General features: G+C 32.9%; 1 protein-coding gene across 1 annotated transcript; it reads left to right on the top strand.

Annotated features, from left to right (window-relative positions):
- The first annotated feature begins 6251 nt into the window (after nt 1–6251).
- On the top strand, nt 6252–15626 carry LOC132745843 (glucokinase regulatory protein-like). Its single transcript, XM_060734837.1, has 12 exons — nt 6252–6357; nt 6774–6841; nt 7363–7475; nt 8418–8516; nt 9101–9198; nt 9924–10000; nt 10589–10673; nt 11002–11072; nt 11900–12105; nt 14062–14101; nt 14468–14602; nt 15175–15626. The coding sequence occupies exons 1-12, from the start codon at nt 6261–6263 to the stop codon at nt 15295–15297; spliced, it is 1212 nt and encodes a 403-aa protein (XP_060590820.1). The 5' UTR covers nt 6252–6260; the 3' UTR covers nt 15298–15626.
- The last annotated feature ends 228 nt before the right edge of the window (nt 15627–15854 follow it).

Genomic DNA, 15854 nt, shown 5'->3' on the forward strand with positions numbered 1-15854 from the left:
CAATCCTTTAAGTATGTATGACCAGTATGACCCCAAATGTAACATATATTTCAACTAGGTAATAAATCCACAAAGGGACGCCTTTCTGTGTCGATGTTTCGGATCAGTTATGAACATTCATTTATTCAATGGACAAATTTTAAATGATTTGATTTACCACTTTTAAGCGAGGATAGGAATTACAACCTAAAATTATATACATTGTACTGAAACTTTTTTTTATTCACATTCTTATTTTTTATATTTTGATCTAGCAAAGATTAAGCATTTTCTGCTGTTAATTGCCAGAACGAAGAAACCAATTAAATCTTACATTTCAACACTGAAGTGATAATGTCATCACCTTGGAATTTGTATAGCAATGAACCGTCAGATTTTTAACATCTGTGAAATTGATGTCAGCGCCAAGATAAACATTGGGTCCTTTTTATGACTTGATAACAGAAAGAAACAATAATTAAAAGTTTTTATTTCATGTCAATAAGTAAGCCCTTTGTATACAGGTGTGTCCCTAAATTACTCACTTCTTGTCCACCATTAAAAACGAGTTCTTCCTTATAGTTGCCACAGTATAACTATTTTCCTGACATGCTTGAAGTGGGTAATATGGATTTTAATTAATATTCAAAAATATCATCAGAGCAAAAACAGCTATTTGGTGATAGATTTTTTTATGTCACGTTTTCACATACCCTTGACTAGATTTCTCTCTCCAGATAACTTTTTTTGCATTTCAACTATATACACCCAGGCGCAACATGGATTAGTTGGACGATTTAAGAAAAGGATATACATAAATTTATAAACAAAATAAAACAAAGATCTAATAATACAGTTTAATTTATTTATTACAGACTGCATTTACAAAAAGAAATATTTAAAATAAAACGCATTTGGCATATGATAAAAAAATGTTCCAATCACAATGTACCACACTAACATTTGTCCTTTTGTCTTTCCAAAATATGAATAAATAATATAAACTTTCACATGTCTTTAATAATTTGTTCATTTATTGATAAAATGTCAGTATTTATCACTACTAGTTTCTTTTTCACTGTCATCATCATCATCATCATAATCATCATCATCATCATCATCATCATCAAATGTTTCTTCAAGTTCTGGTAATGGGTACTTGTCCATAACACGTTCTAACATAAATTTTCTTTTTTTTAACAGCATACTGTATAGCTTCATCAGTTTCGAAATTATCTTCCTCTCTCAATCTTTTAACAGTTCCCATGATCTTTTTATGTGTAGGATTGCGCTGAAGTGCATACATTTTTCCAATAAAATCCAAATAAACTTCTCTGAATGCTTTATGATACACGGAGCGTAATTTTTTCAAAAGCTTTATTTCTTATTTCTTCAAGAGAGCTATCAGGGTCTTCATTACGCATTTTACTGGCTGTTTCATTTAAAACGTCATTCTCCTTGTTCATATGTGAGCTCTGTAAAATACTTCCAGATGTCAATATGTTTGTTCTTGTTAACATCATCATATTGTTTGCCATTGTCATTCCTTATAGTAGAAGATTCATCGTCATTATCTTGTTCACTGTCATCGTCTTCTTCGTAATGATGAGATTTGGATCTATTAGGTCTCAACCGATCGAAAATGTTTCTATATAGATAAGGTTTACGATTTGGTTCCTCATCTGATGTATTTCCATCGCTGATATTTATTTTCAGACATACTGTTCTTATGTTTGAGATGCGAATGCCTATTTAAATTGTACTTTTTATTGAATTTTTTATAACACAAAAAGACATGTGAATACCATTATTTTAAGCGATCAAATGGCAAAATTAATGCCAATTCTCCTTTTTATACTCCCAACTAATTTATTTCGTTTCTCATTTTCTCGTTTTGCTTGCTAAGTGGCTCAATTGGGTGTTCATTAACTCATTTTGCTTGCTCAGTCGCTCATTTTATTTGCTCATTTGCTTATTTTGCTTGCTCATTTGCTCATTTGGTTGCTCTTTTGCTCATTTTGGTTGCTCATTTCACTTGCTCATTTGCTCATTTGCTTGCTCATTTGCTCATTTCACTTGCTCATTTGCTCATTTAGTTGCTCATTTGCTCATTTGGTTGCTCATTTGCTCATTTTACTTGCTCATTTGCTCATTTGGTTGCTCATTTGCTCATTTTGGTTGCTCATTTGCTCATTTTGGTTGCTCATTTCACTTGCTCATTTGCTCATTTGCTCATTTTGGTTGCTCATTTGCTCATTTTGGTTGCTCATTTGCTCATTTGGTTATTTTGGTTGCTCATTTGCTCTTTTTGTTGCTCATTTGCTCATTTTGGTTGCTCATTTGCTCATTTGGTTGCTCATTTGCTCATTTTGGGTGCTCATTTGGTTGCACATTTGCTCATTTTGTTTGCTAATTTGGTTGCTCATTTCACTTGCTCATTTTCTCATTTGGTTGCTCATCTGCTCATTTCATTTGCTCATTTGCTCTTTTTGGTTGCTCATTTGCTCATTTAATTGCTCATTTTGGTTGCTCATTTGCTCATTTTACTTGCTCATTTGCTCTTTTTTGTTGCTCATTTGCTCATTTAACTTGCTCATTTAACTTGCTCACTTACTCATTTGGTTCCTCATTGCTCATTTTACTTGCACATTTGGTCTCTCATTTGCTCGTTTTGGGTGCTCATTTGCTCATTTGATTGCTCATTTACTCATTTTTCCTTGCTCAGTCGCTCATTTTAGTTGCTCATATGCTCATTTTGGTTGCTCATTTGCTCTTTTTGGAGTGTTACCTGTTCTATTGTTATAAAGTACACACTCTTAAGTCATTATGTAAACAATTGATTAAACTTTACATTTTTCTGATGATAGTAAAATACAATATCAAGAAGAAGAAATACTAGATACTAAAGTAGCTTATTAGATGAGTTGACCACAGCTGGTCTAGACTTATTAATAATATTTTGTCCTAATTTTCTTTTCATAGTTTAAACCAATAATTTGATTATAGTTTTTCCTTTGTATATTTTGACCGAATTAGTTAATCCTTTATGGTAACATTTTTTCTATTGTGTACTTTAGACCATATTTATGTGACCCCTACAATTATGTTTCGTTTTCTTTTGTTATGGAAGAACAGTGCGCCATTTTTTATTTCAATCTAATAAGGCATCCATTTTTTTTTTTGGCGGGATTAAAACATTTGTGTGCTAAGCTTTCTATTGTTATTCAGCGCCATTTTTTATTCAAATCTAATAAGGCATCCATTTTTTTTTTTTTTTGGCGGGATTAAAACATTTGTGTCACCCATTCTATTGTTTAAGTGTACACATGATTACGTCATTATGTAAACAATTGACTGTGGATCCCCCCCCATTCATCAATTACCCAAAAACGCGTTTTTCCATGTTAAAACATGGCCTCACATATAATTTTGAAGAAAAATTGCTGTTTTGTAGATTTTTTGATTTTTTTCATTAATGCGGTATGTGCATCGAAAAAAAGCTTATTAGCAACATGCAGTTACAATACAAAAAGTTATGATTTAGTACCACAAAATTTCACTATAAATAGAGAAATGAACATGAAAAACTTCATTTTTCTATATTCATGCATGTGTGCTTGATCTGTTGTGTCTGTCAGTTACATGCATACAATACTATATGTATCTTAAGTTTAGCAGCGCACTCCCTTTTTAAGACATAACGCCAATTGCATATTACAGCACGTAACTTCTGTAAGTGGATATTCATTTGCTAGCATATGACATTATTTTCTCGAGGTAATAATGTTCATCGCTTTATGACAAATAAAGGCTGAAATTTACTTAATCGGCGCAGATTATAAATTATTAAATTGATGTAATAAAGGGGAGACTATTAACCTCGCAACTGGCATCAGTGTATCATAAAACAATGTATGTTAATGTAAAATGGAAAGATAATATTATTGACAGTTCAAATATTTTCCTATATTATATCAAGTTCTTGAAAAACACGACAACGTGGATTCATTTCTTTAAATTTTCATGTTTGTAATAGCGTTGTAGTTTGCCTTTGAATTACATTTACTATGCTAAACTATTAACAACAGTTCTAACATCACGTGCTCCCATTTAACTATGTATTTTTTCATTCATTTTAGTTGTAACCATGACAATATATAAAGATGAACCTTTCGATGATTCATATCACAAGATGAAAATAAATCCTGTATTTATAGGAAAAAAACTTGAATTTTTTTTATTTGTTATATTCTTTTTCTCTTTTTTGACCTTTCAATTCATATATATGAACAGATCAAGCACACATGCATGAATATAGAAAAATGAAGTTTTTCATGTTCATTTCTCTATTTATAGTGAAATTTTGTCGTACTAAATCATCACTTTTTGTATTGTAACTGCATGTTGCTAAAAAGCTTTTTTCGATGCACACACCGCATTAATAACTTTTCTATCTTGAGAAAATATTAGAAATGATAGTTTAACGTCTCAATTCCGACTAAAAGGACGCAAAGAAAAGAGGAATTGATAAAAGATTGAACTTGATTTTCTGTCAGAATGTTAGCCACTTTCGTGGTATTTCTGCCATCGACGGCAGCATTTATAATATGTATCTGCCTACAACGGCAGCATTTTTTCTTCGACCGGACAAGATTGAGCGTCTGTAAAACTTTCAAGAAAAGACTCACGGGGTAGATATTTGGCTTGCGTGACCCCAATGGATGAACGTCTATATTGATAACAGGAAATCCTGCCATTTACTTAAAACTTGAGATATTTTGAACAGAAAACAGACATTTTCACGGATTTTTTCCAAGGCTTTCACTTTTAACCTGCTCAAAATAGTCTTAAAACAGGAAAAAACAAGTCCAAAATTACCTTACAGTATCTCCATTCAATGGACAATAGTTTTATAGCAATGATATGGGCCGTATTTGTGTAATATAATTAAACCAACCAAATTTATAACCTACCTGTACCGATCGGTAATTTTCAGATATCTGCCATCACTGCAGTGATCTGCCATCACTGCCGCCGGTAATACGGTGTGTTTAAGATACTTTTCTATCGTGTATCTTGAGAAATGGCGAGTAAATTTATGAAGTAAAATCCAATACAAACAGTTGTACTGACGTCACTGGATATGTTTGTTACACATGTTTTTCATTGCAAATTGACCATTACATCTAATATGACCCGACACAATCTTTATTGGTATTGTATATTTTTGATACTTTTATACTAAAAATAATGTTATACTCGTATATAAAAGATGTTTTAGAATGCTCCTATTTAAAGTGTGTAGTTTGTTCATACATGTATAATTCTACGGCAAAATCATGCTTATGATAGTTATGTTAGTTCGATTTACATTTTCAGTTGTTTTATGTTGTAGGTTATGTACGTTATCTATGTACAATACATTGTTTAGATGTGAGAAATGAGAAATGAGATTTTAGATATTACAAAAGCATTAATATATATATATAAATATGTAAATCTTTCAAACTTGTTTGTCTTTGTCCCATTCCTGTGTTACAACTTCAGTTTATTAAAGTTGAACGGTGGCCTAGTGGTTACTGTGTCAGCCTCTCACTATAGAGATCTTAGGTTCGAGCCTAACTTGGGTCACGACTATGTTTCCTCATATATAACCAGTACTGGTTAGTTCAAGGAAGTGGACTAGTAAATGTTTAAAATATACTGAAAGGTTTCTTCACAATTCGGCTTAAATAAGTAATGTTTTAATTAGATTAAGAACTTCAGTTAACTTGTCATGTTTTGAATAAGACTAAAACCCTAGACCCTGATTGTGATACCAACAAGTTTGTACTTTAAAAAATCCAGGAACGCTTTCATCAGGTAGAAGTATACATGCAGCTGAAACACTGTGAAAATGATGATTACCTCAATAACTGAATGGACGAATAATTGAATGAATAAATAATCCATTATTCCATCCATATATACATTAATATTAGTGATAACTAATAAATATAGTGTTAACACAGACATATCTAGTCAATGTCTCGAGGTGACAAGCTACTAGTAAACTCAAGCAATGTGGCGGCCTATACGGACAGATGGTATGCAAGCCCAGAAATCCCGTTTTAAAGTGTATATATTGTTAAATGTACTTAAGGGTTTCCTATTCTCTTTTTTATCTTAAAATAGTACATTTTTGAAATTGTCAAGGGTCAGACGAAAAACAATGATATACATATACGCATTTTGTAAAATCATATCAGAAAAGAAGCGTTTCTTCAATTTGTTAAATAAAAATGAACGATTATTTTATAGAAATATACCCTAATTGTTCATATTTTTCCTTCTACAGAAATATCAAAATAGAAAATTGGGATAAAACATTTTTGCAAGGTAACTATAATCTGTCAATTTGAAACGTATTATATATACATATTCGCATGTTCTTAATTAAAAGCCACATCTAATATTTTAAGTCTGATATAACAACTACAGCAGTGTAGTACCATATTAGACAAAAATAACGAACGATGGTTAACATTGTTACAATGCTAAAATCCGTTCAGTCTTAATTTTCCCGTATAATTTTTCAATAAGGTAATCGCATTTTGCAAATAGAATTTTAAAGATGTATTTTCATTATACATTGTATTTATTTAATTCATAAAAAGTTGCGTGCGGTCGACTCATAAACGTACTATTTTTTACGTTTATGTTTTTTTCTCATTTTTTTTTTCAATATGTTTTTTTTTATTTACTACATATCAATCAGATATGATAATATCAATAAGATATGATAATATTTTCAGTGGTGAATCGTCTTAAAACATTTCCAAGCAAGAGTCGCAGAGGGTATATCATAAACCCAATTATCGGGGTAATGAATGTTTTATTTACAGGTTTTATGTATACTATGTTATTATACATTTAAACTATTGTATAATACATTATAATAATACATTTACTTAGCACAAATATGATCATACAGTTACTAATAAATCAGTCTAAGAGTTCTTTCGCCTAAGTTTTAAAAATCGTATTTACACAGTTATTCAAGTGTTATTACTGGATTCTAAATTATTTTGTTTACAAACGTGTCTACAAGTTCTTTCAGCTGAACTACAAACATGGTTTTTGAATATGATTTATTCAGTTAATAATAATATCATGTCATTTGCATAATGTCGTAAATTAATCATTTTGATTAAGTTGTACTTTGTTTATTTCATTTGCTTTATTTGTCAGCCTTGTTGTAAAGAACGGAGACACAGTATTAATTGTTTTATGTTGTAATAAATTAGGTAATATAAATATGAAAAGGAAGTTACAAAGATGACAGATATTTTAACAAGGTCACCGTGTAAATTAGGTGAACAATTAATTCTGTTTTCTATGTAGCCAGATCCAATAACAGGATCGAGTCGGATGAAATGTGGGACAGCTACGAAACTTCTTCTTGAGACAATCTGTTTGACTGGACTCCTGGACATGTATCACTCCGAGGAGAATATGTATGTTAAATACCCTATATTTGTTCCATGGCTATTAAAATGCTAGGAACCAGTCTCAAAATGAAACACAGCATGCTATTGGTTAAATTCAAATTCTAAAATTTGAATTAGCCATTATGAGACATGTGGTACTTCACGAATAACTGTCATTTGACACACACACTGTTAAAGTCATGGTTTTGCACAACACTTATGTACCAGAGTTTGCTGTTATGGCTGTACTTTGTATAAATCTTTGTCTTCATGCGCAACCTTCTAAAAATAAACAAGTTTAATGTGTAACATATCCTGTATCAGAAAACTAAAAAACTATTTTTGTTCTTGAAACCAGAATAAACATTAATGTAAATTTTGTCATGACCACTAACTACAGTGAAAAAAATATACCGATATTTAATTGTTATGCCCATAATGTATCATAGAATTTTCTTATTAAAACTTATGATTATAGTACAGAAAGCTGACATTAATTGCTAATACGTGTTCGTCTTGTCGCTACATAAAGAGACTCATTACTTTAAATATCTATTTGTCTATTTAGACAACTTGATAACATATGACTAAACAATTTTAGATATGTATTTTTTGTTAATTTTTGGTCTTATTTTTATCTTAACTTTTCGAAGAAAAAAGTGGAGCTATTATCATAACCCTCTTGTCGGTGTCGGCGTTTCTTAACATTTTCGACAAGGCTCATTTTCTAAGAAACTATTACGAGTAAAGCTATTCAATTTTAAATTTGGTATACATGTTTATTATCCTAACAGGACGCCATCTTTAAATGGCAGATACTCCTTTATTTGGCAAAGTTATGCCCCCTTTACTATCTTGTCCTGTTTAAATGGTTTATCTGCAAATAACCATTGCTAAATTCAGTTTTCTCTTGTTCTTGAATTCATATTGCATTTTTAGTATTAATAAAGTTAGTTTCATGTATTTTAGTCAACCATCAGATCTCATGCGATGTTATAACATAGTGAACAAGGCCGTGTACAAGGTTAAACAAGAACTGTGTCGTATCGTCGAAAAGGCTGGACAATGGTAATTTTGACTGTAATATGTTCATTATCAACTCCAATGATATTTAACCCGCACCACGCAAAATATCTTAAATGGACCTGTCCACCTAAACCATTCATTATTTTAGGTAAAATTTTGACACAATAATAGATACAATTTTGGCACAATAAGTACTCACTGAGTGGCGAATAGTGCAGACAATGATTGGATTGCACGGATATGCAGACTGATCTTGGTCTGCACTGGCGTACACTGGCTAGAATCAACAGGTTAAGGGTTGATCCTGTTAAGTACATGTATACAACTAGGTCTGCAAAAGGGAGAGAATTTATAAAAGAAAAAAAAAGACCTTTTGTAACACAACATAAAATAACTACACATATTGACGTGTCTGGTAACATTTTGCTCTTCGAATTTTACTTCCTGTTGATACTTTCTATGCTGCCAATTGTTTTAGATTCCCATGTGCCTGTAAGAAATCAAAATTTGTATTTTGTTTATTCATTGAATCATTATTTGCTTACACTGCATCTGTATTTACAACACATTTCCGATAAGAGTTACATATGGTTTTCATCCTTAGTTTTAAACTTGTTTTTGAGCAGTCTTCGCTCGGGAGGAAACATTTATTACATTGGAGATGACAGTTTGGCCATCATGGGTCTGATTGATGCCTCAGAATGTCCACCCACGTATGGTGCCAGTAAGTCTGATATCTGGTTTAAACATATTTATTTAAGCTCGATTGCGAAGCAAGTTCTTGCAACTTATAGGACGCTTCCTTGAACCGAACAGTACTGGTGTCATATGAAGAAACATGGTCGTGATCCGATTAAGGCTCGAACCCATGATCTCTGGTTTGAGAGGCAGACACCTTAACCACTATGCCACTGCTCCCCTTGTCAGATATTTGTGTCATTTAGATTCGACTTTCTACACAACCTCTTTGTAATCCAAGCATTTTTACGAGCATTTTTCATTTTCCTTTCAAAGATATTAATATCAAGGACTTTAGGTAATGACGATATAGCGATAGTCTAGCTTGTACTTTTGGCGGAGGGTCTCGGGTTGTAGCACACCGATGCATTTGAGAAAATGAGCAGATACATACCTTGGAAGATCTACCGACTTTCTGTAAGCTTGCCGGAGAGCTTCATCACACGAAAGAAGTCATAGTCCCTGGCAGGATTCAAACCCATAGCGATTAGAGATAAGTAATATCTAACTCAGCGGCCTTAACCATTCGGTCATGGACGCCTCATATTAATTTTTAACGAGAAGTGCCGAATTATAAATGGCAAGGTGATAACGTGAAGATGTTGAGATGCATTTTATGGTTGAAGCCTTGTATAGAATATACCACGAGATCAGATTTGTTTAAATACAATAACTTGATAAGATTTTATATAAAACGTATTTCTACTTTAGCTTTAGATGATGTTCGGGGATTTGTGGCCAATGGTTATAAAACGTTGCAAAACGTGGAAGGGGATCTGTCTCACTTGGTAAGTAACTTACATTATATCATCGAGTGAAACAATTTAGTCATACTATGAAACCACCTAAATTTTGCCTACTTATGTGAAAACAATATTATTACTTTGATAGCTGAAATATTTGTTGAAATAATAATGATAAACATTCATATAATTGGAAGTGAAATTAAAATAAATCCTTACACGTTCTGTATGTTTATACACGAGCATGTTCTATGTCTTTTAACAAGCAAGCTCTATGTCTATACAAGTGTAAGTTCTATGTTCATACACGAACAAGTATTATGTCTATACACAAGCATGGTCTATGTTTATTCATGAGTAAGTACTTTGTCCATACACGAGCAAGCACCATGTCTAAACACAATCAATTATTTCTATGTATATACACAAGAAAGTTTTATGTCTTTACACGTACAAGTTTTATATCTATGCATGAGCAAGTTCTGTGTCTATACGCACGCAAGTTCTTTGTCCATTCACGGGCACTAATAGCTTAAATTGTTAAAAAATAATAAACCGAGAAGTAAATGTTTACACTCATTCAATTTGTTTAATGGTATTGGAGCTCTGTAAAAAGTTCCTATTTTGTTTCAGGGTGAACATTTTAGAATCTCTCATGACAATTTTTGCACAGACATATCTCCAACTGACCGCGACATATTAATTGCTATAAATTGTGGTATGTCATCATTATATATTTATTCATAGTTATTATTTTGTTTTTACATTAAATAATCAAATGTTTAAAGATCTAGTTTCTATATATTTTCATTCCTTTGGAGTCATTTGTTGAGTGTTGAAGATCCACAATACCGATCAACAGGCGGTGCTGGGGAGAGGGTAGAGACTTGATGTATTTCTTACATCGTATTTTCTAAATGATATTACTTTTCTTCAAATTCTTTCTCTAAATTAATCCCTGCACCCACACACCACCCCACTCCAACACATAAAGAAAAATAGTTCATTGTGTATTTGTACTGTAAGTGGTTTTGTTTTGTTTTTAGATATACCACCGGCAATATCAACAAAGTGTACAAAGAATGGGTGTCGGATGATGCTTATTACGTTTAAAAAGGTAACTGTTTCATAAGTTATACTTTGATTTAGTTTTGTATCAATTTGTTTAGCAAAAGTGCGTTACAAAGGTGTTTTAGTTAAAACACATGTACTCTAAACTGTGTTGGTCTGCCGTTAGAAACAAAACCAAACTTCTCTTATTTCCCTCTTTGTTACATGTATTAATTGGTAATTTGATTTTTCCACTTTAAAGTATCATGTTATTAAGAATATTTTAGGCAACTTATTCAATGCTTCAATGCCAATTGAAAAGTATTTGGAATTTTTCAAATAAATATCAAAATGCATTCTACTCCACGGAAATTTAACAAAAATAAAAGTACCACATTTAAAGCAGACACTATATATAAATATGTTTGCATTATATGAACGCAAGGAAATACGACACTCTAACTGTATAACTGTTGAATACATATGAGATATATAATATAAGGGCCTTTGGCAGGAGTGTCTTGTTCTATAACTTGCCTTAGTTACTTGAACGGGTCATGCTCGTCAATACCGAGCAGTATGTGATTATTGTCAAGCAAATTAATAACTTAATGGCAATTCGTCTCTCAATGCTGATTCAGAAATCAGGCGTATTGAAAGCCGGTCCCTTGCGAAGAAATTAGTAACTACTGGTTTTTTATCCAGGAAAGCCAATTTGGATGTATGGGCCGACCAACGAAATATGACTATAGACCTTTTAACGACGCGGTATAGACCTGCAATGTAGCATTTTCTCGCGCATGCGGAATTTGCGTAGGGCAAAAAAACCCTAAAAGATATAACTTTTTTGAAATTGTCGAAAAAACCAAACCAATAATCATATTGTAATAACAGGTAGAGGGAAAGGATTTTACTCACCCGCTATATATAGAGGATCCGACAACTGAAATAGACGAGTTAATTGGGCCAGAAACCAGAAAGATAGCTAGTCAAATGTTCCGAGAAATAGCTGTAAAGTGCTGTTTGAATGCAATCAGCACTGGGGCTCATATTTTGAAAGGAAAAGTGTACAGAAATATTATGATCGACGTTAAAGTAAGGTAAGTTATGAATTTTGTCTCATTATGTTAAAGCGGCCTTCAGTTTTTAGTTTTTGTTGGGAAGAAACAATTCTGAGTTGTTTCAAACTAAGTATTTCAATAATTTTATCTTGGAAAAGTGCATCATATCACAGTAAGACTTCATCAAAACACCGTCCGAAGGTCTATGTATAACGCGTTAAGGATTTTCGTTTCTAAAAATAGAAGATCGTGGCCGCTTTACTAATTAGCTCACCTGAGCTAGCTCAGGGTGAGCTTTTAGGATCGTTGAATGTCCGTCGTCCGTCGTCTGTTGTCCGTCGTCCGTCCACACTTGTTCGTTAACACTCTAGCGGTCACAATTTTGCCTCAATCGTCATCAACCATTGTCAGGATGCTTATCTAGTTGATAGGTCGGATGAGTTCGAACATGAGTCATCTCGGATGAAAAACTAGGTCACCGGAGCTAAAAATAGAAAAAAAACCTTGTTAACACTCTAGCGGTCACATTTTTGCCTCAATCATCATCAAGCTTTGTCAGGATGCTTGTCTAGGTGAAAGCTCGGATGAATTCGAACATGGGTCATCTCCGATAAAAAAAACTAAGTCACGGGAGCTAAAAATAGAAAAACCTTGTTAACACTCTAGTGGTCATATTTTTGACTCAATCGTCATGAAATTTGGTCAGGATGCTTGTCTAGGTAATTGCTCAAGTGAGTTCGAACATGGTTTATCTGGGATGAAAAACAAGGTCACAGGAGCTAAAAATAGAAAAATCTTGTTAACACTCTTGATTCAAATATCCTGTAAATTGGTCTGAAAGTTTGTTTTGGTGATTTCTATGTCAAGACCGTCAAGTTCGAATATGGGTCACCTGGGGTCAAAAACTAGGTCACACTGTCCAAATATGGAACCTTGTAAACACTCTAGTGGTCACATTTTTGACTCAATTGTCATGAAACTTGGTCAGGATGCTTGTCTAGGTTATTGCTCAAATGAGTTCGAACATGGGTCATCTCGGATGAAAAACCAGGTCGAAGAAGCTAAAAATAGAAAAATCTTGTTAACACTCTAGTGGCTACGGTTCTGATTCAAATATCCTGTAAATTGGTCTGAAAGTTTGTTTTGATGATTTCTAGGTCAAGACCGCCAAGTTCGAATATGGGTCACCTGGGGTCAAAAACTAGGTCACACTGCCCAAATATGGAAAAACCTTGTAAACACTCTAGTGGTCACATTTTTGACCCAATTATCATCAAACTTGGTCAGGTTGCTTGTGTAGGTTATTACTCGGATGAGTTCGAAAATCTTGTTAACACTCTAGGGGCTACTGCTTTGATCCAAGTATCCTGTAAATTGGTCTGAAAGTTTGTTTTGATGATTTCTAGGTCAAGTTCGAATATGGGTCACCTTGGGAAAAAACTAGGTCACACTTCTCAAATATGGATCATCCTTGTTAACACTCTAGTTGTCACATTTTTGACTCACCTGTCATGAAACTTAGTCAGAATACTTGTCTAGGTAATTGTTCGGATGAGTTTGATGGGTCAGGTGAGCGATCTAGGGCCATCTTGGCCCTCTTGTTTGAATATAGGGAGCGGACCGGTAGAATTAGCGGTAAGGAGGGGTTTCCTTATTGTTTATATAGTTTATCGATGACAAATTTTATTTTCCACCTGAATTATTTTGATTTGACAATCATCTAATAATAACATATTTAACCGTTATAAAAGCAAGCTAGAAGTGTTTTGTTAATTATAGGTCATACTTGTGAACAATGTCAGTGTCACATGACGATGTCTTGACTTATAAGATCACCCACTTCTAAATGATTCTTTTTAATTTAATTAAAAATAACATTAGAAACAAAATGTGTATTGATAAAGATATATTGAGTATTGTTGAATTGATTACATATAAGTGGATTCTTTCCTGACATTGTATTTGTTTGTATGTTTGTTTCTTATTTTCATCTAGCAATAACAAACTTTTCCACCGGGCGGTTGGAATTCTCGAAGTAAGTACAGTTTATCTATTTGATTGACAATTTTGCTTCAATTTAATTGAAAAAAGTCACTCAGTTCAACTTTTTTGTAAACACGATATGTTGTCAAAATTCATTGAAACCTATTCCGTCAGCACTAAATTTAATTTAAGTTTTTTTTAAAGGTGCAATTTCCGTACATTATCATTTTGATGTCAGTTTTACAAATATAATGCCGGGATGAATATGTATAACCATATCAACAGTTTATCATATTTTATTTCCTTGTTATTATGTCATAAATGAAATTCTCTGACAAGATTGCATTATTATGATAACAATCTTTTTAAAATGATGTGGAAATTACCATAAATTTTGCATCTGATTATCTTCATTTAGAAACTTGGTCAAATGTCAAAAACGAAGGCCATGGATTATTTGTTAAGGTCTATTTACAACACTGACGAGGTTTCGGAAGCTATGAATTCTAGACCAATAACACAACATATTGCTGCTGCTACAGAACTTGAAAAGGCAAGTCACAATAATCGACAAAATTCGGTTGTTCATTCATCATTAAAGGCGTCCCTGCTCGTATTTATCAGCATTGTTTGAAAAAAGATTACCAAAAAAAACAAACAAAAAAAAACCCAACAACAACAACAAGATAACTACTCACAATTACAATTTGTGCGGCATTTCAAATCCACTTTTTACTTTGTTACGCTATTTCTCTTATTTCTACATTTCTCAATTACTTATAAGTCGTCCGTTAATCTGTTTACTTTGTGGTTGAGAAGTTGCCTTTAATGGTTGAGGCATAAGGCTTGCAGCCATCCCGAGTGATCGTAAGAGGTGACTAAATGGGTTTGAATATCTGGAGTCTCTTATGTGGTTTTGACTCCTGGTGTTGCTTTCCTATTTCGGCGCGCCATATGGCCAAAATTGTGTTGGTTTGCCGTAAAACCAAGCAACTAACTGTTTATCTTTATGATTTTTGTACTTTAAAAATACTATTCTTTCAAAATAACTTATATATATTTAATCAATTCTAAGATTTACACCAGTATATGTGTTTCTTACAATGATCTATTCTTTGTTTCCAGGTGGTGCCTGTTGCCCTCGTTGCCGCAGTAACCAACACTTCTATAGCTGATGCTAAAGTGGCATTATCTAAACACTCCGTTATCAGAACTGCGATAGTGCAAGCCCTGAAAAACATTAGCTGACATTTCTTAACCAATACAAGCTACTTACATGTAATGGATTCGCCCTTCTTTTGAAATTAGATCAGTCCATTCGAATTTTAGGGAATAACGATATCAAAATACAGAAAATGAGCTACCAACAGTCTAGACCCTGGGTTCCGACTGGCCTGGCTCTATATTGGCGGTAAAGGTTTATTATTTTTGATTCAGACAGGATTTGGGTTTATTGGGGGAGGGCCCCCGATAATGTTTGGCCCAACCCTTTTGTATATTTACATTAATGTTTTTATATATAATTGTGAAAATTTATGTAGGTATATATATACAATAAAATATGTTTAAACGTTAAACATTTGGGTTTATTGGTCTTATTTTTCAATGACTTTGGAAGCTTTTGGATCTCAGCGGAAATTTTCAAACAAGATATTTTCAGCAGCAATATTATTTGACAGCAGTTATAGCAATGTTTGTGAATTACGATATAAATTTGTTACATTGACATTAAAACGTAACATTTCTTGATAGAGTAAATAAAATTGTTTACACATGGTATAAATGTCATATCGTTATTGTTAATA

Source organism: Ruditapes philippinarum, unplaced genomic scaffold (genome assembly GCF_026571515.1).
Source record: "Ruditapes philippinarum isolate M1 unplaced genomic scaffold, ASM2657151v2 ctg11824_1_1_1_1, whole genome shotgun sequence".
NCBI classification, from domain to species: domain Eukaryota; kingdom Metazoa; phylum Mollusca; class Bivalvia; order Venerida; family Veneridae; genus Ruditapes; species Ruditapes philippinarum.

Excerpts from the sequence above, each read along its gene's own strand:
- LOC132745843 (XM_060734837.1), top strand. The coding sequence starts at position 6,261 with ATGAACGATTATTTTATAGAAATATACCCTAATTGTTCATATTTTTCC. Across the intron at positions 8,517-9,100 it reads GTCGAAAAGGCTGGACAATG|TCTTCGCTCGGGAGGAAACA; the intron begins GTAATTTTGACT and ends GTTTTTGAGCAG. Across the intron at positions 9,199-9,923 it reads TCCACCCACGTATGGTGCCA|CTTTAGATGATGTTCGGGGA; the intron begins GTAAGTCTGATA and ends TTTCTACTTTAG.